This window comes from Anarhichas minor, unplaced genomic scaffold (genome assembly GCF_050575085.1).
Source record: "Anarhichas minor isolate MPS153535 unplaced genomic scaffold, ASM5057508v1 ptg000040l, whole genome shotgun sequence".
Classification (NCBI taxonomy): Eukaryota; Metazoa; Chordata; class Actinopteri; order Perciformes; family Anarhichadidae; genus Anarhichas; species Anarhichas minor.
In genome coordinates, this window is record NW_027466486.1 from 9,522,276 (window position 1) to 9,541,379 (window position 19,104).

Below are 19,104 nucleotides of genomic sequence, written 5' to 3' on the forward strand. Positions count from 1 at the left end.
ACTTACAAAATTTCACATTGTCCAATTATTTGTTCTCTGTACATTTTCTTAAATTGAGCAGCTAAACAACATCTTAAATAGCTCAGAAATGATTAGCCAACGAATTGATTAAATGGTGGACAGAAAATTAATTGCCAAAAATTTTGATAATTGATTGTTCATTTATGGCAAAAAAAACACCTGGTTCCAGCTGTTTGAATTTGAATATATTTAGAATGTAATTATACATGTATTAATTCATTCAAAATTGAATGACATTTTCACTATTTCATTACATGTTTTAACAATTTTCTGTCGTTTTAAATGATTATTACATTAATTGAAATGAGCAATCAATGTATTTTAAAAGCTTGCTAATAATTAATACAACTTCAAACACATCAAACTTACAACACCACATCCGGTGCGTGTAAACGGGTTACCAAGGTAACCAGACATCAACATAAGGTGTGTCGTGTGATGTCGGGTTACGGACACGTGTTTAGTTGTAGCTAATATATTCCTTTACTTCACTATTGTACTTCTATACAAACCTCTCGAGTTCCTGCAACTGAAAAGCAAAATGATTAAATGATGAAAGTAATAACGAGCAGCAGACCTGGTAATTCAGACGCGTTTTAGGAAGAGTTTCTCGTCGTCTTCTTCCAAACGGAACTTAAGTTCACTAAAGCTGTCTGCTGACAAAATACATTACATCTTATTCTGTCTGTTGACATAAAGTTGAGTATTACAGAGTACTACACCGAAGCAAGCGTGTTGTACTTACACTCACACATCCGTGTCGCCGCCGGCAGCATGAGCACTGCGCGTGGACAGAAGCAGCATCGTCTTCTGTGATTGGACACGAAACCCGGAAGTACTTCATCTCGGAGCGTTTGTCAACATAAAGCAACACGGCTGCAGGATTACACACAATGACCCAGCTGCCGTAATTACGACACACTCAGGGTGGACTCGTCTCTCTGATAGAGACGTACCAAAGTATCCAGACCTCAGCATTGGACTGGTTTCTCCTCGTCTCATGTGAATACCGAGTGAAGGCAGAAGCATGCACAGGCTCACAAGGGCGACGCTGGCCTTTAACGGACTTGGCCGGTGTTTTGTGGCAGAAAAGCACGTGTCTGCTATAAAAATCCCCAGCCGAGGATTAGTGTGTGCAGAACATGGAGACGACTCTACCAAGCATGAGGTTTATGATGTTATTATATCCGGGGGTGGAATGGTTGGATCTGCAATGGCGTGTTCCCTGGGTGAGTGACGCCGTCGTCCTTCAGCTATTATTAACCACACATTGAAATAGTGTCAACAGAGATGACAGGAAACCTGCATCTCTTTAGATAGACCCATAGAAACGTGTGATTATTACTCTATAAGCTACTAAAATATAAACTCTACGATGTGTTGCCAAAGGGAAAGATATGAGATACAAGATTTATGATTTGAACTGTAGAAAAACTGTTTTAGACTCAATCTTATATATGTGCTGCCATTGTTACTCAATATTTTCATGATTTTTTTTGAAAGGCATGGATCCCAACTTGGACGGTAAGAAGATTCTTCTGCTTGAAGCGGGCAAAAAGAAAGTCATGGACAAGGTCCCAGACACCTACAGCACCAGAGTCAGCTCCATCAGTCCAGGCTCCACCACCCTCCTCAGTGGTACAGTATACAACCTGACATACAAAACAATGTAAACGTATATCAAAAAGCTCGCTTGTGGTGCTTTACTGATAAATTAAAAATCGCTGAACATGACCATCCGTCCAGACCTGTGTGTTTTAATATTTCACTCTTTCAGGCTACCTGTATGTGCCGCCACATACAACCAGTGTTTACACTCATGCTTATGAATCATATGACGGTTTACAAAAAAAAATACAGATTCATTTTCAAGTGTTTACCTAACCGAAAAACAAACCAACACAAGTTATGAAGTCTCAAAAACGACACAAACCTTTGTGATTGGAGCTATGGACAATAATCATTTGGCTAAATTACTTTGAATGTTGGACACATACGCTCATCCACATTCATCCCGATTCAGGTATTGGTATTATTTGAAACATTGTGCTTGATTGTGAGCTTGTTGCCTCCAACTGGAACCTGTGCAAACAGTAAGAGGCTAGAACTTGTCTCAAGCTTATGGAACGCTGCCACTCCTTCACAACATTTTCAGCCTCGACCACATATGTTTTACAGTAACTTTAAATGGTGATTTAAACTCTTGTTTTAAGGTAATTAGATAAAATACAGCCCACTGCCACTTTTTAAGACTTTCTTTTAATAGAAGGGCGTTAAATGTGGAGTCAGCGACTCTAATCCAATACACTTTTTATCAAATTCAGCGAATATCTCCTCACTGCTCGCTAGCTGTCTGCTCTATATGAGGGCTAGAAAAAAATATACACAGCCCTGGATTTATAAATGGGGAAACACAACTCTATTCCAGCCAATCAGCAACAGGGGGCATTCATGCATGTGGATAGGACGGGAAAGGCCGTGGATGTATAAAGAGAAAGGTAGTGGGAGCTAGAGGCACGGTAAACCTGGAGGGGGGGTATTTGTTTGGGTTTTGAGTTCAATTATCAGTCTTTTTCCAGAATCGCTGACTCCACCTTTAACTCATCTTCAACCGAACACCTGGTTGTTGGTCCCAGTGCTACTGAATTCTGCCCAGTTCACCTCAGACTTATCCCCGATCACAAAGACCAGTTGGACCAATTTCCTTCTACCCTTCGTTCCACTTGTACTGACTTCTGTTAATATTCACCCAATTCATGTTCTTACTTTTAGAGTATGATTACAATTATTTTTGATACATAGACATGCATTGTTGCATTGGATTGGTATTGTAATTGTTTTGAAATGTGTCTGTGCGCACACAGGTGTTGGAGCATGGGAGCACATCACAAAGATGAGGTGCAAGCCCTACAAAAGGATGCAGGTACGTTGCTCTTCAGCTCAAGTTGCTTTTATCTGCAACTGAAGGATACAGTAACTGCCTCCGTACTGCTATGTCAAAAGTTCAGAAAAGTATAATTTAAGACAAACAAAAATAACTTGCGCCTACTACAGTGTGGCGCATCTCCCAGAATCCTTCTGTTACACAACTTGCGTTTTATTCATATGTCCTCCAGACTTTTCTAGTTTACAGGCAAACTGTGTGTATTTCTGTCATCCACCAATCACAGTGACAGCCCATACAATTAGTGGAGAGAGTAATCTGTGACGCTCAGCTTGTACTCAGTAATTCAGCTTAATGAACAAGCAGCACAGTGCTGTATCATATAATCATATAATCATATGATATGTAATTGTTCACATAAAATGGCTGGTGCCTGGGGTTGTATGTAATACTGCATTTTATTCATTCCTTTGTGCAATTTATGACTTTTCAGGCACAAGGAATGCCAAAAAACACAAGGTATATTTAAAAAAAAGAAAAAAAAAAAAGAAAGCAATCTCCCGGCATATTCAAAGTACTGGATGCTCTTTGGCAAGTTTTATTTATTAAAGCCATGTTTTCTATGAAGACTAAATCATTTTGAAGTTTTCAAATTGGTACTCATTCCCCACATCTTATAATTATGAAGATTCATGTGAACAACGGGAAGAAGATGAAAGATTTTGGAGAGTGGTTGTTTGCTGCAGAGTGAACCCGCTTTACGGCTGTGGGTGCAGGCCCGGTCCCTCTTGTAAGATGTGGTTGCTGTGTACCAAACACTCAACCGCAGGGTTTCTCTCTGGGCCTAAGATGTCATCATGCAGTGCCTTTCAGTGATTATGGTAGTGTACCTCTCCCATTATACCTTGACTCTGCTACCACTGCTTTGGCTTGTTTGCCCATTCAATGTCGGTCATATACATCTCACCAATTGCCATGAAAAGTATGTACTGCAGGTCAACTCTAAATAACATTCTTTCCGTGCAGTAAAATGCTCTTTCAGGGTTTAGATTTGAAACAGAAGGCAAACAGCTTTTGCCGTCAAGGCGTCATTTTGCCCAGGTTTCTCTCTATAAAGTTGCGAGGAAGTGTATTATTTAAATCCTAAAGTATGTAGTGACAGATTCTACCCCGACACTGCATCATTTCACCCCGCATTAAACAAAACCAAAACAATTTTTGGGCTGGTCTCAGTAAATCTTACTTCCCAACCACTTATCACAAGTTGCAAACCCACTGCCATTAGTGGTTTTCTGGAGGGTATATCCCCCTACTTTATGGCAAGTTGGAAAAACGTAGTGCAGCAGCATATTACTGCCGAATGATGGGTTTTGTCACCATAGTTGCAACCCAGGAGACGATTAACCTTGTACAAACACTTTTCACCCCCTCATGTTTAACCCAAATAGTAATTCCAGGTTGGAATTACAGTAACCTAAAACTATATCTCACTCTGCCGCTTTTGGTTGCGGATAAATATTGACTTACTCTTTATGTTCACAAACATGTCATTTGCTATTTGTGTTTCCAAGAGAATGTTTGCAAAAAAAAATCCACATCACAAAGTGTCATTTGGTCCTCAGCCGACCAGCCGGAGGAGTGTTGGTGACCCTCGTTGCTCTGGGTTTTAATATATGTAGGCTGTGCCAGCCTCCGACAGCAGCGAACAACTTTGATGTGTTCAGCTCGATGAAGCGCCACTTCTCTGCCCAGCTATTTATAGGGAGAGGGGATGCGTAATTGCTGCATTTAAGGATATACTTGTAGACCGCGGGCATAATGAGTCTCTCATTTAGGTTTGGGATGCCTGCTCAGATGTCCTGATCACATTCGATAAGGACGACCTGCAGGACGAGATGGCGCACATCGTGGAGAATGACATCGTTGTGGCTGCACTCACTAAACAGCTGGACAGCCTGTCCGGTAAGCACAGCATTTATGATTAAAACATGAAGCCCCACACAGTAAGCAGCAGTGCTCTGTGAGACCTCTCGATTCATCTTCCATCTGCCCAAAGGAAGCCGAGTCTGGCAGCTAATGCCACCACATTTATTCCATCCTGTCCCCAGGTTTTGTTTATTTGTACCCTCTCCCGGTGACTGTTTTTAAAGACCAGTTCAGCCCTTGGAGCGGCTTCTGTTTTTCCTGCAATTTCAATCAAAACTTCACATTTTGGGAACTGCAGGGCCCGGCACCCTCTGTGCACACGTGAAGTGGTCCAGTGACCTATTTAAAGCTGCCATGTGCTCCCAAGCTTTGCCACCTCTTAAGACACGAAAGCGCTGACAGTGTATAGTGCTGCATTGCTGTTGACATTAGACCAACTTTTGTGAGATTTGCAAATAAAAACTTAGCCCTGCATTACTGTGCTTGACAGTTAAAGTGGCATATTTATAAACAGTTTTCAACATTTTGCACCAAACAACAAATGTGTGGTGACAGCACGTTTTTTTTTGCCTCATGTGCCTCCCATTTGTCGGCTTCTCTCCTCTCATTTTAGCCGTGGTAGTACATGAAAAGTGTGCTCCACACCAGCTGGTTTCAATGTAACCCTGCTCTCAAAGTCCCTGGAAACCCGTATTTGATCGTGTTCAGGATCCAGTAGCAGTGGTGTGGACGGGTCCCCCCTCCAACTCTGCATGAGCCAGCGTAGCTCAGGATCCTTTCATGTGTAGGATGTCAAGCTGCTGGTATTTTAGGAAGAGGGGCCGTTTTATCACAAAATCCAACAAGCTGGCAGCATGTGCAAAGTGTGGTGCGGTGTGCTTGTAGATAAACACTATTAGTTAGGTCAATGTGGCAAGCCAAGACCATTTAGGAAGATTGTCAAATGTAAACATTTGCAGCTACAATGTGCCAGGGAGGAAAACCAGTGGTGTTTTATGAAGTGGTTTATAGATCTTCCACTGCTTTGGCTGCAGCACACGAGTTCTCTCGTTTTGACGGTAAACGTAGCAAAGCACTGATTTACTGTGATGACGCATACACGGGACCAAAGACGGATCCCTTTGTTGTGCGTTTGTTGCCATTTTTATTTTAAGAATCTGCCTTTTTTTTCTTTGTCTCTGCTGCCGTTGTAGTCACCAGTTTTATGTCCTTGTTGTTTGTCAGATAACGTGCAAGTAAAGTACCGGTCCAAGGTGGTGAAGTATGCGTGGCCCATGCCCCACCAGGCAGAGAACTCCATCCCATGGGTGAAGGTCACGTTGGCCAGCGGAGAGAGCGTTCAGACCAAGCTGTTGGTCAGTTTGATTCCATCGTCACAAACTCTAGTTATTCATCTCTTCTTCTTCTTGTTTTTTACTGTTTTCCATTTTTTCATCTGTTTTTCAGATCGGTGCAGACGGACCGAACTCAATGGTTCGGCAGGAATTGGGGATCCCAACAGTCAAGTGGAATTATGACCAATCGGCGGTGGTTGCTGTGCTGCACCTATCAGAGGTGAGTATCACATTGGACACAAGCTGCTTTGCATATTGTATTAACAATTTGTACACTTAAAAACTATAAGCAAGCGTCATTGGATGTTACTGAGTTCTGAATTTATTATGGAGTGTTTTTACCCACAAGAACCCTTTGCAATAACTTGTTTTTATGTGCGAAATATGTAATTAACAATGCAATGCCACAATACTTCAGTTTAATATTTAATTAAATCAGATGTATGTGTTGGACAGCCCACAGAGAACAACGTCGCATGGCAGAGGTTTCTCCCATCAGGGCCCATTGCAATGTTACCGGTAATATATCTACTTTATTTACTGCAGGATTTTTCTTTTTTTTTTCTTTCAAAGTATCCGTCAGTCTCATAAGTATCTGATTCTTGGACCCTGCTCTGTGCACTGCAGCTGTCGGACACAGAGAGCTCTCTGGTGTGGTCAACCAGCCATCGGCAGGCAGAGGAGCTGCTGCAGCTGGATGAGGAGAGCTTTGTCGACGCCGTCAACTCTGCCTTCGTGAGTCTCGCTCCAAACTGCTGATGTTGTCGTCGCAGTCAGATTTCATATCTGTCAGGAAGATGTTGCAACATTTCTGTATCGTGTGCAGTGTACAACATGTGGCAGGAGTTCTCCATAGACTCACTTAAGTGTTGAGTTGTTGTTTTGTGACTCATGCAAACAATGCTGTCATTGTTTTTGCCCAAACTTTTTAAACAGTACTAATACTTCACTCAGGGGATGACCTACCTATCCATTTTTTTTTTTTAATGTTTGGAGAAACTCCTTTTTCCCAAGCTGGCTATTTTTACTGCGCCTGCTGATGGACGGGGTCACCACGGTTGAGTCACGTTTGGTTTCAGGCCTGGTTTGCTAATTAAACCTGTGGTCTCTCAGTGTCGACCATTACTGCATGGAATGTTTTTCAAACAGAGCTAATTCAACTGCATAGCCTGGCCGGCATCTTCTTTTAATTAGCCCAGCTGCCGAAGCCCTGCCAAACCAGTTAGTTAGGGAGGGGGAAAAAAGAGCACTTTCACTGGCCTGGAGTTCAGCTTTGCTCTTATGTCAGCTAATTTCTTTGTCCACTCAAAAGGGATCACGTCTGTTTTCTCTCTCTTCTGGTCATTTTTCATTCTCTGTGAATCTGTCTTCTTGCCCGTCTGTCTGTGCACTTACAGTGGAGTAATGAGAACCAGTCAGAGCTGATCGAGACGGCCGGCTCTCTGTTCCGCAGCACCCTGTCGGCCATCATGCCATCTGCAGGATCACCTCGACAGCTTCCCCCGAGTGTGGCAGGGGTCGGCCCAAAGACCAGGGTCATGTTTCCTCTGGGCACCGGTCATGCAGCAGAGTACATCAGGCACCGCGTAGCTCTCATTGGGTAAGATGGTCATAATTGCCTGCATACTATGTTTATTTTAAGCGAAGATACCGATTGGAAAAAGTCCTAAAATTCAACTTGATAAGCACGCTTTTGAGCTTTTCATTGTTGTCTCGTCTAATGTTTTACCTAACACTACCATCTTGCACTGTGCATAAAATAGCATACTGTTTTTCTTTGCAGGGACGCAGCCCATCGTGTCCATCCGCTGGCGGGTCAGGGAGCCAACTTGGGCTTTGGGGATGTGGCTTGCCTTACGCGTCTCCTGAGCAGGGCGGCCTTTGACGGGAAGGACCTGGGTCAGTGAGAACTCTAAACAGACACAAGCACTGCAACCATAGTACAGTGGTTTCCCCTAAGCTCTTTTCCACAGCCCCAACTCAAACACATGTTTTTGACCTGAATTATAAAAAGCATCAGCTTTTCCATTTTTTTTTTTCTGGTCATTCTGGTCATAACTATATGCAAGTTGCTTTTCATAAAAAATAAAATCCTGTTATGAGATACGGTGTTTATTTTTTCTACTGTCAAATGCTCTGAATGTTCAAAATAGCACCAGTGTATTGGAAGTTCACAACTTAAACCATGTCCTCATTTGTTAACCCCCAGTCTTTGTTTGTGTCTGCAGGAGCCATTCAGCACCTGTTGGAATATGAAACTGAACGCCAGCGACACAATCTGGCCATGATGGCTGCCATCGACCTCATGAAGCGCCTCTACTCCACTAACGCCGCCCCTGTTGTTCTCCTACGCACCTTCGGTGTGCAGGCCACCAACATGGTCCCAGCGCTAAAAGTAAGCTCCGTCCCTTCTAGCTTCTACCTCCTGCACATATCCTCCTGCACATCCCAGTGAACCTGGCCGTCACTCAGATAATATCAACCACCTATCAAACCCAAGCTCCTCCTCCACCCCGACCCCACCCTCCACGCGCTTTCCTGATTACATGGAGCTTTACTTTAGCGGAGTCTATAATTTCCAGAGTTCTGAACCTACTACTATGGCATCTAGGTTTAGCCCCAAATTTAGTGTTACCAAAAGTGTGTGGGTGGGGTGCAGCGCTGGCCCGGGGGGCAGCGGACAGCGGTGTTGGCTTGTGTTTTCACACCCCTTTTATTACCGACCACTCATGTGAAATGACTTTATTCCCTACTAAGTGATTCAGACCAACACAACTGTGGCTGGTTGTAAAGGCAGTTCACTATGGAGGCACAGAAGTTAAGCGTGACATTTTTTCCATATTAAATGTTGTGAGTTCACTGGTTTACAGGTCTTGTATAGAGGTCTTCAGTGCCACGCACTTGTAACAGGCTTTTAGTAAGCGTGACTCAAAGTTCACAGAGTTTCTGAATTGGTGTCTCTTTTTCCTCTGCAGGAGCAGATCATGGCATTTGCAAGCAAGTGATGCATTCGTCATGCTAGGTCGCTGGTGGATCTTCAAAAACTGTGTGAGCTTTAATGGCTGTAAAAATTGTGAATGTAAAACAAATTAAATAATAGATATATTTTACTCCTTTGTGGTTCTTGTGTGTGCTTTGGTACAAAAGGAATACAGATCGACAACACTACATTGCTGCTGTCCCGAGCATAACATATATAACATGTAAAAAGCACAAGGATTGTTGATTTTATGTTCAAATCCTCCACTACTTGGCAAATACAGTTCATATACCAAGCTGTGAATTATCCAAGAAGTACATTTCTCAGAAATGATATGAAGATTTGTGAAGCGCTTTATTCTCAGATGGAAGGTTATTTAAACTGTAGTCATAAGTCCAATGTTTGCACAGTTTGATCAAATGATTTTAAGCACAATTCACAGATTTTTACATTGGAGACTACGAGTGCACCCTAAAGCATTTCATCCGTGTTGATATAAAAAGTACGAATACAAACAAAGTACATTTCTCATGTTTAATTAAAACATACATGTATAGTATACACTCGTTTCACTGGATTTAATAAAAACAATTTACATATTGTCGGTCATCAGGTTATTCATACTGATGAACATACAGGCATTTCTGAGCAATTGTGCAGCATAACATTTTTGCAACGTAAGAGCAGTTAAAAGTTTACATTATGTATATACAGCAGTAGTTATTGAACATGTTGAATACTGAAAAGACTGCAAAGGCATGGTCAAAAGAGCAGTTACACAGAAAGAGTTAATATTAGATGAGAATAAATGCTCTACATTAGAAAAAAATCTTTAAATATTTGTACAGTTCACAAGAAATATCACTTTTTGAGCAACAAATGGAAAAGGTTGGCTTTCAACTTTTTACATAGTTTCTGTTTACATGTTTGCTGTATGTAATAGCTATACATTATGCTGTTGGACGCACTATCTACCCTTGATTAGAGGCCTTTCTATCACTAGTCTAAAATAGAGTTCAGACCAGGGGCCCCTGCAATTTAGCCATGCTTGATAAGCTCTTTTCCCCTCTAGACAAAACAAACGATAATGCCTGAACCTTAAAACTACAGGCATTAACCTCATACATGTAACAGCTATACAACAGTCTGTGAGTGGCATCTCTCCACAGCGCTCTCCTTGCCCCCCTTCAGTCATGGTGAATCCAACACTACTTGAATATGTACAACTCTTTGGCATCAAAGCAACAGATTATGTCTTAGCTACAATATCTGCAATTAAAGTGTTCTGTGCAAAGTTGAAGAAAAGAAGCTGTATGATCACCAACTGCTCTATTTCCAATGATGGCTAGGGGCAAATGAATTAGGGTTAGGGTCCTGTATAAATATTTACTGCTAGAATGAAAAAAAAAATAAAAGATTTACAAGCATTTAGAAAGACAACTATGGTTGCACTTCCAGCAACTAGTCTCTAAATAAATTCCACTGTACTGTACAGTGCACACCAGGACCACAGTAAGCACCAACACACCATGACTGGTTGTATTGCTTCTAGACTACCCTGTGCACACTTAACAGGTAGGTGAGGAAGACTTTTCAGATCAGACACCCATGAGGAATCAAAAATGTAAACGTTTTACAAAAATAAAGTCAGCCCACCAGTTATTAGCTCAACATACAGTAGAAATAGCTGGCCTTGTAAAAATATAGTGATTTCTTTTTTTTTCAACAGTTCTCGGGAGTGTTCGCAGGGTGCTGAGGTTCAGGAGAAGAGGAGGGGTGTGCTGATCGAGGGCGGACAGAGGACGGGAAGCCCCACAGTGACACTGTCCCTCTCAGTGCTGGCTGCAGTGACAGCGAGCTGTCTCTAGTGGATGTTGAGGTTTCTGAAGTAGTCAAAGGTTGCCCCCAGGGCCCAGCTGGTCTCCACGTTGTTCACCTTCTTGGCTAGCTGTTGAGCAGAGTGACAGAAGGGGGGGGGGGGGGCATTAAAACCACAAAGAAACAAACCATTCCCTACTCCCACTGTCACATTGATATTGCCCATGTTTGAGTGAAATACTGTACAGACAGAATATTAAAGTGTTGTCATATCTCTTCTCACCTGAAGCACAGTGTTGTCCTTGAAGCCAAAGCCCTCCTTTAGCAGACAAGTGATATATGTCATATCCATGCAGAGGAAGGGGCTGATAGCACGGTACTTGGTCATTTTGTTGCACACTGCAAACACAAATAACCACAGGTTTCAGACATGACAATAATACAGGTTTCACAGACCACTAACACACAAAAAAGAAGCATTTGACGGAGACACCTTGTTGCATCATACAATGGAGCCACGTTCCATGTATTAACAAAAAAAAAAACACCTTTTCTAACCCCTGTGCTACATGATTAAAAGATGATCTTTCTGTTTTGTTTGGCTGAATAAACAGGGAGGTGCGAGGAGAACAGCCGAGGGTCAGCACAAGGCTGCGGGTGGGTGGCAGTGTTAAACAGCCTAGTACACAGTTTGTGTGTTGCAGTATGTGTCAGCCCCCAGGTGGTGTGTGGCTGTCAGGTGCCCTCCTGCCTGGGCCAGACAGACATCTTCAGCTTAGCCTGAGCCAGACGTGTTCCTCGAGACCATGTGACAGTGTTCTCGCAACACAAACAGCCTTACATAACACACCATCTCCTTCCTACTTGTTATAAATCTGGTTCTACATGGGTATTGCAAGTGTCACACTCTTGAGCTGATAAGCATGGTGTGTATTGGTTAAATATACATAAACGTTTTGCAGCGATGTTAACCTAGAAGTATTCTATTTTTGTCTTATAATCTATCTCCATAAATAATTGTATCTGTTACATTTTATCGACTATTGCATGAAGTTTCAGTGGTTAAAGGACTGATATGTATAGCTTCTAAGATTGTGTGTTTTACACACAAGTGTATGCAACGAGGTAACGTGTAACTCTCACCTTCCTTGGCTCTCTTCTTAAAATCCCTGACTTCAATCGCACCACCTCGACTGCCATCTGTGCAGGAAAAACAAACATGAAACTTGAATACCTATTTTGTGCAAAGGATGATAACAAGAATGAAAGATAATGGCGCTGGAAGGTGACTCTTTGGTCTGTGCCCACTCACCAATGAGGCCGGACTCCACCGCTCGGTCAAAGTAGTAGGAGAAGGCATAGAAGACACTGCTGCCCTTCACTTCATAAGGCTGGTGCACGACTCCTTTGATTACCTTCATAACCTCATAGTAGCACAGCTTGTATCCTGCATAGCCTGAAGGAAGAGAGAAAAGGAAAATGCAGTTTTGTCAAAGAATGACTTAACTAACATTGGAAATGGTGGAGTAAACAATGAGTTAAAGGTGCTTGGAAGCAGCGATGGTTGGAATGCAACTGTGAGAGTCTAAAGCCTCAGTTTGAGGTTAGCCAGGGGTTGAAGCTGGGGGCTCACCAGACAATATACAAGGGAAGCCCCAGAAGGACAAGTTTCACACAGCCCCATGGATATGGTTGGCTCATTTGTCCCGGCAAAACCATGTGCTGACAAGAGAGGCATTTAGTGCGGCCCGGTTGGGCTGTCTATTTTTACCACATAATTGTGAGCGGTCAAGATCAAGCCGCTCGTTACACAAAAAAAAAAACAACAACTCAGGGACAAGCCCAGCATCTTTTGGCTACTTCACTGTGGTATGGGAGTGACTGCCTTATTTGTGAAGTTAACTGACAGTTTTCTTTTCCTTTAAATACAAGGTTGACTGCAGCATAATTGTTCAAGAGGGAAGACAGAGAGAGAGAAAGGATGACAAAACATGCGTTTGGCGCCAAGGTTACAGAAACTTCAGCGGAGAAATGTTCTCATGAGGGACTGTATTATACTGTACTCTATTCCGTTCCAGAGTTGAGAAAGGAATGCACGGATCGCTGCATCCAACAGCACTTGGAAGGCAAATCAAAACCTCAGGGTGCTTTTATCTTACCGTCTGTAATCCCGCTAACTTTGTAGGTGGTTCCTCCAAAAGTCACATCTTCTCTGAACTTTTTCGGGAGGCATGAACTAGTGAAGACTTTCCAATCCAGCCCTGGGAAAACAAAAGCAGGAAACAGTTTGTTATCTTCCAATGAATACATTATGAAAGAACGACACAGAGTGCAAATAAAGAAGCGACGACAGGAACTAGATACTCTACCTTCAGCTCCGAGTGCTCCAAGAGTTGCCAGTCGAGCCGCATACAGTCCATTTCCAAGGTAGCTACATGATGATGACAGACGCTTGTGGTAAGTATCTTAGATAGATACGTATATTTTACTCTACAAAAACACTGATATGTGAGTTTTCATGGGCAAAATGTAATCCATAGCATCTTCTGTGTCTGCTATTTACCTGTGCGTGTAGACTTGATACGTGTTTTTGAAGAGGTTGAATTGAGCAATGTAAGTGGGAGGAGCCGACTGAACCGTTTTCTGTTGGATGAACAACAATTGTTTAGCGGCGTATTTTTGGTGGTACAATTTTCAAACAGGCTTATTTACCACAAACAATATGACATTCACCTTTGACTTGGGAAGGAAAGTGATCTGTGTAGATCCTCCACCCAAATCCAGGATGCCCACCGTCCTCCTTGTGTTGGAGTACAAGTGACCTATTTAAAATAAGCTTGGAGTTAAACAGGATAAGGTGCCACTCATCATCAGTGCAACAAACAGAGCACACGCTGTAATCTTGTGGCTTTATCGCCAGTTTCAGTCGGAATTTCTGCCTTTTACAAACACTACTGTCAGACTGACGCATGCTTACACATCATGTCTTTCCCCACCAAGAAGGAAAATACCTTTTTTTGGTTCAGGGCTCAAGGTTGATTAAAATAAATGTGTATAGCTGTGTTAAAAAAACGTGAGGAACTATTGCTTGTTTTTGCAACCTGTTTGGGGGCCAGTGACTCAAGCTCATAACCTCAGACAGGAGTCTTTCACTGCCGGGCTTCTGTGTACACTGGAGCCTCAGATATGAGCCTCCTGACCACTAACACCACCATAGCAAAACACAAGCAATGTCCTACCTGTAAGGAAGTTCACTGTGACCCAGGCAAGGACTCCTAAAACAGCACAAGGGTGAAAATGTCTGCATTAGTAAATACCTGAGAAGTGATACAACGGACCTATGCTACATTTCCACATTTCGAATGTGTTCAAGCACAAAGTAATGACTGATGTGGAGGATGGCACGAAATTATTGGGCGTGGGGCAACAACTCACACTGGCTTACGTATTTGTCTAAGCGAGGTAGTAACAGACCTCTTGTAAAAAGAATTACGAGAGCAGCATTGTTTTGACGCATTCTCGGTGAATGAGGCAGTTAAAGCACCTGGTTACACAATAAATCTGTCAAAAACAAAACAAATACAAATCTTGTGTACTATATATATATAGTAAGATAACCTACCTTCTTTTGCTCCATTCATGATGGAAACACTGTTGTTTGGCACGAAGAAAGGGGACTCGTCAAATACCTCTCGCACCTATGGAATCACAATGTCATTACAATTATCTCCTGGATATGTGTCAAAATAATACAATGATACCTGGCTACACCCCAAAATGTCCTGCTGTTGTCAGGATATAGTCTATTCAGGCTCTGGTTCTGTTTTAGAGTGACAGATAACTCAACCACAAGCATGGCTGGAACAGTAGCCTGGATTTAATACTTTAAATGACAAAATATGGTTACTCCACACAACCCCACAACAGCTGTTTTTTGCGACATGATAGCCACCAAATGGGCAGACTTGCTGCCTCTTTTTTTTTCTAAGACACTTGTAAGCACTTAGTGGTTTCTCATCCCTCTCTTGGCGGGACGGGTGATGTTTGTGCCAGACTGTCTGAGGGCAGAGAGAAACCGTGCCTCACCTCCTTCAGAAGAGCGTTGGCCCTCTCTTCAGGCAACAGACGCAGACCCGCTGTGGCCTTCAGGACCACTGGGGTCCTCTTCCAGTCCTCCTGTGGCACCGTCTTCTTGGCAACCTTCAGCAACTGTCGGATGGTGTTGCCACCCTGAGGAAGAGACGGCAATCAGTTACAGGCAGCATCATCTTTAAATGGAGAGACATTTCATAATCAAACTAAGACATTTCTTGAGTGGTCAACATCTTTAAAAACATGCGCAAATCAAAGGCACAGCAGACAGGAGTGGGCAGCAGTGACAGCATCTGCAGGAGGCATTTTTGTAATTACACAGTGTTTACATCACATGAACCCAACCCAAAGAAAATCCCAGTGGTTTGCAGACAGTGAACAACTCCCTAATATACCTGATAATTAATAATAAGTGATGGTGTAAAGATGCATACATACCTCCTTGGGGTTGTCCTTATAAGCAGACAGACCAGGCTTCACTGCGTGGTACATTTCATTGTCCAGGACTGGCAGTTCAACTAAAAAAAGAAGTCAGTGTCAGTGAACAAGATCATAAACCAGAGAGCCGGATCAAATGTAAACCCAAGTACACGATTGCATTTCTTTTCTTTTACAACTCATGATATTTAGTCTGTAGCTCGTCACCTACATCAGTTTCAGAGGTCTGCTTCCCAACACAGTTGAGTCATACAGGCAAAAGTCCACATCAGCTACTTTTAGAAACAGTTTTGCCCGTGCACTCTGCCGGTGCATGTTTATCCTGACACCACACAGTGAATGACCTAACAGCAGGCAGACAGAGTGGAAGCCAACAAGCATGTGCAAGAGAGTTAAGGAAAAGTGGAGCAATTACCAGGGTCTTTCTGGATGAACTTATAGATGTGGATCCTGCTGCCTGTGCTGCCAGCGTCGAACATGATCCCATAGAACACCCGGCTCGCGTTGACAGGGGAGGAGGCGTCGAGCACCGGCTGGAAAACTTCAGGTAGCTGGTAAGGCTCGGGGGCGGGATGCACGACTTCGGGCACCGGGTGGAACGCCTCTGGTATGGGGTGGATGACTTCGGGTTCCGGGTGGAACACCTCGGGGATCTTGGGGTAAGTCGGCATGCCGGGCTGCGGGACAACGGGCTCTGGGTTGGCGACCTCGGGGAGGAGGTTTTCCGTGTTGGGAGAGTGATCCCGGTAGCGGTAGAAGTGGGGGACGTAGCGGTGGTGCCGGTAGTAGGTCGCCTCCGCTGTGAGGCTCACAGCCAGAAGCCACACGGATAAAGTGAGCAGCCTGGCCATTGTTTTCACAGCCCCGGCGACAAGAGAGGAGAAGTTAAAGAGGAGAGCCGAGGAGATGAAGAGCCGGTGGATGCTGGAGTTCAAGAGTGACAGCGGCCCTGCAAAGAGAGAGACAGAGAGACAGAGAGAGAGAGAGAGAGAGAGAGCGCGCGCAGTGGAGATGGAGAGAGGCAGAGTGGATGCGATGCAGACTCAGGACTGTCCGGTCATCCGTTTACAGTATATAAAGACATAAGGGCTTGGCATGGGGCCACACCGAGTGAAGCCATCCACCAATCCTGTGGCGGTCCATCCCAACTCCATCAGGAGGTCCCCCCCTCCCCCCTCCTGTGAGCTAAACTGAAGACCGACTACCTGCCTACCGACAGCATTTCCCTTGTCTTTACTGGTTATTCTGGAGTGAAAAAAAATCCCCTAAGGAAAGGAGAAAGGGATTTATAACGAAGTTTAAATGAATGGCTCACACTCCAAAAACCCTAAAAGAAATGGTCTTAAAATACGTTTTTATGGGCGTTTTTAAGACTTACATAGTAACTTGCCTCAGAAATTCCTTCACCCTACAACTCGTTGGACTTTCACAACTTCACAAGTGCTCAAATTTGGCTACATCGTTAAATTAAAAGTGATGTAAGTTTCTATTTGGCAGTTATAAAGGCACTTCAGTAGAGTTTTGAAATCAATTACTGCAGTTTTCAAAGGTACTATAATATCGCAATTTTCGAATCTTTGGAATTAACCTTGTGGGTAATTACAATAAATGAAAACAAGAAACTCCAACTCCTATTTAAGACTGAAGATGTGACTCATTATGTGTTGCAGCCTGAATGGAGTCTGGCTTTGTTTTCATCAGGTATTACTACATCTACTTAATCATGTTCGGAAGCTGGAATGATTCATGTCTGTTTAAAAAAAAGAAAAAAACTCTCAACCTCCTCTTCATGATCCTGCAATAATCACCACAATAAAATCAGCTGCAGCTCTTTCACCAACCTTGAAAAAAATGCAAATGTGACCTGCACTCCAGCTGGCATAAAAGTTTAAAAAAATGTTAGCAATCATCTCACTCCCACTCATCCTTGTGTTAACCACAGGCTTTCCAAAGGAAAAATATTTGGGCCGCGAGGCACGTTTCACTAGAAAATGCATGAAAAGCATGAAAAGCATGAGTGGCTGTTTCTCTGCTTTAGCTGGGTGGTTGGCACGGCATCATAAGACATGCTGCAATGTATCGGCTAATGCTTTCTCATGTAACGTTCAGTCACTGGCTTTAGTGCAGGATGCAGAGGCATCAAGGACATCTTGCAGCAGTGGAGCACAGAGGCACAGCAAGTCAGGGACCTTACATGAACTGAGATTTGTACGGGGCTGTGATATTTTTCACCCACTTTGTATCAACAGAAAGAGGACACACATCTGAAACAGGAGGCATTGGTAGTCTAGCAACTGAGGCGTCCTAGGGAAACTGAGCCTGCCCCAGCCCTGACCTAACATGTGCTTATACGAGACTGTTTCACCTCAGGCAGCAGGCGACTGAGGCCGAAACCAAGCGGTCGGCCAGCCCAGTCAGGAGGGTAAGGGGAGGGCAGAGGTCCTGCAGATGGGCACAAAAGAGTACAGGAAGTCCACAGAGAGGACAATGTGGGGAGGGTGGGGCTTGGCACCAGCGTTCATCCATCATGCCATTCCCAGGACACTCGACTGTGCAAAGCACTGTAATTTGAACTAAAAATATTGGGCTTTCTTTCCTCCTTCCTTTTTTCTAAATACTGTGGCTACTTTTTTCAATCCTGCGGCTCACCAGAATGGTCCTTCGCCCCTATCAAAGCTACATGTGCAGGACCTCTCTCTGACTTGTGCCCGTAGATGTCTTGGTTGCATGTTAACATAATGTGATAATGTGACAAATAAACCCTGGAAAGAAATGTCCTATTACAGATATAAAAGAAGCCATGTTTTGTCTGGAGTGTGTTTTCATTTTGAAGCCTTCGTTAAATATTTTAAAAAGGACTTCAAATGCTGTTAATGTTCAGACACATGTTGTCGTCAATGTAGAAATTAATTTGGATAATGTGTAGAGTTTGGACAGCTGCAATCCACCTCAGGTCATTTGGTGCACGAATCACAGCATGTGTTAGTTTAAAACACACCTACTTTTATAATAGAACTAGAATGTGATGCAATAGGAACTGCCCTCTGAGTTTACAACAGACATTTTCGGTAAATGCAGGATAACCACCGCTTTGCCCGGCATTATCTTAAATAAGGAGTCGGAAGTATCAAAAAAGCTCAAACTGGAATAGACATCTACAACAAACATTTCATTTTTGAATATTGAGTCTAGAAATCGCATTAAGCGAACACTAAGCATAACAATTGTTCAGGAAAATCTCTATGTTGCCAAATCATGTTAGGATGTCATTCAAATGTGCACTGCCACTCTATAATCGGTGTGTAAAGTGTCCCTCTACAGCATGACACAGCACATTACAAACACAATGTTTTAAAGGACATTTTGGTATTTAGTTTCAAGTTAACTGAAACCATAAAGCATGAGAAGAGACCCCATAGCTTTGTAATCTACACTGTGCAATATATCATTAATATGCTGCAATGTTACCCTCAGGAATGCCATGTTTGTGGGTGTCCTACCCCAAGAAGTCCATTGAAGGGACCCAAACCTTGTCATTACAATTCCAATGATAATGACAGCTTGGAAAGGCTCAGGGTTATTTCAGTTTTCTCTCCTCACTGTCATAGTAA

General features: G+C 43.1%; 2 protein-coding genes across 3 annotated transcripts; one reads left to right on the forward strand and one right to left on the reverse strand.

Annotated features, from left to right (window-relative positions):
• The first annotated feature begins 858 nt into the window (after positions 1-858).
• Positions 859-11,243, forward strand: coq6 (coenzyme Q6 monooxygenase). Of its 2 annotated transcripts, XM_076108147.1 has the most exons (13): positions 859-1,250; positions 1,525-1,659; positions 2,886-2,944; positions 4,741-4,867; positions 6,056-6,186; positions 6,278-6,385; positions 6,622-6,684; positions 6,793-6,900; positions 7,563-7,765; positions 7,949-8,064; positions 8,394-8,560; positions 9,141-9,213; positions 10,875-11,243. In XM_076108147.1, exons 1-12 carry the CDS (start codon positions 1,049-1,051, stop codon positions 9,168-9,170), a joined length of 1,449 nt encoding a protein of 482 aa, XP_075964262.1. In that variant the 5' UTR covers positions 859-1,048; the 3' UTR covers positions 9,171-9,213; positions 10,875-11,243. The 2 variants fall into 2 exon arrangements, with proteins under 2 accessions (XP_075964262.1, XP_075964261.1); XM_076108146.1 differs by lacking the exon at positions 10,875-11,243 and having other exon boundaries at positions 860-1,250; positions 9,141-9,275.
• On the reverse strand, positions 11,010-18,230 carry entpd5a (ectonucleoside triphosphate diphosphohydrolase 5a). The gene is made up of 15 exons (XM_076108094.1): positions 18,143-18,230; positions 17,834-17,935; positions 15,909-16,442; positions 15,494-15,573; positions 15,050-15,193; positions 14,586-14,661; positions 14,203-14,238; positions 13,697-13,785; positions 13,527-13,606; positions 13,333-13,394; positions 13,123-13,224; positions 12,276-12,419; positions 12,107-12,163; positions 11,247-11,362; positions 11,010-11,093 (listed from the first exon to the last, which is right to left on the reverse strand). The coding sequence occupies exons 1-15, from the start codon at positions 18,228-18,230 to the stop codon at positions 11,010-11,012; spliced, it is 1,794 nt and encodes a 597-aa protein (XP_075964209.1).
• Between the last annotated feature and the right edge of the window lie 874 nt (positions 18,231-19,104).

Excerpts from the sequence above, each read along its gene's own strand:
- coq6 (XM_076108147.1), top strand. The coding sequence starts at position 1,049 with ATGCACAGGCTCACAAGGGCGACGCTGGCCTTTAACGGACTTGGCCGG. Across the intron at positions 1,251-1,524 it reads TGCAATGGCGTGTTCCCTGG|GCATGGATCCCAACTTGGAC; the intron begins GTGAGTGACGCC and ends TTTTTTTGAAAG. Across the intron at positions 2,945-4,740 it reads AGCCCTACAAAAGGATGCAG|GTTTGGGATGCCTGCTCAGA; the intron begins GTACGTTGCTCT and ends TCTCTCATTTAG.
- entpd5a (XM_076108094.1), bottom strand. The coding sequence starts at position 18,230 with ATGTTAACATGCAACCAAGACATCTACGGGCACAAGTCAGAGAGAGGT. Across the intron at positions 16,443-17,833 it reads ACAGTCTCGTATAAGCACAT|GGCCGCTGTCACTCTTGAAC; the intron begins GTTAGGTCAGGG and ends CTCTCTTTGCAG. Across the intron at positions 12,420-13,122 it reads AGTTAGCGGGATTACAGACG|GCTATGCAGGATACAAGCTG; the intron begins GTAAGATAAAAG and ends CTCTTCCTTCAG.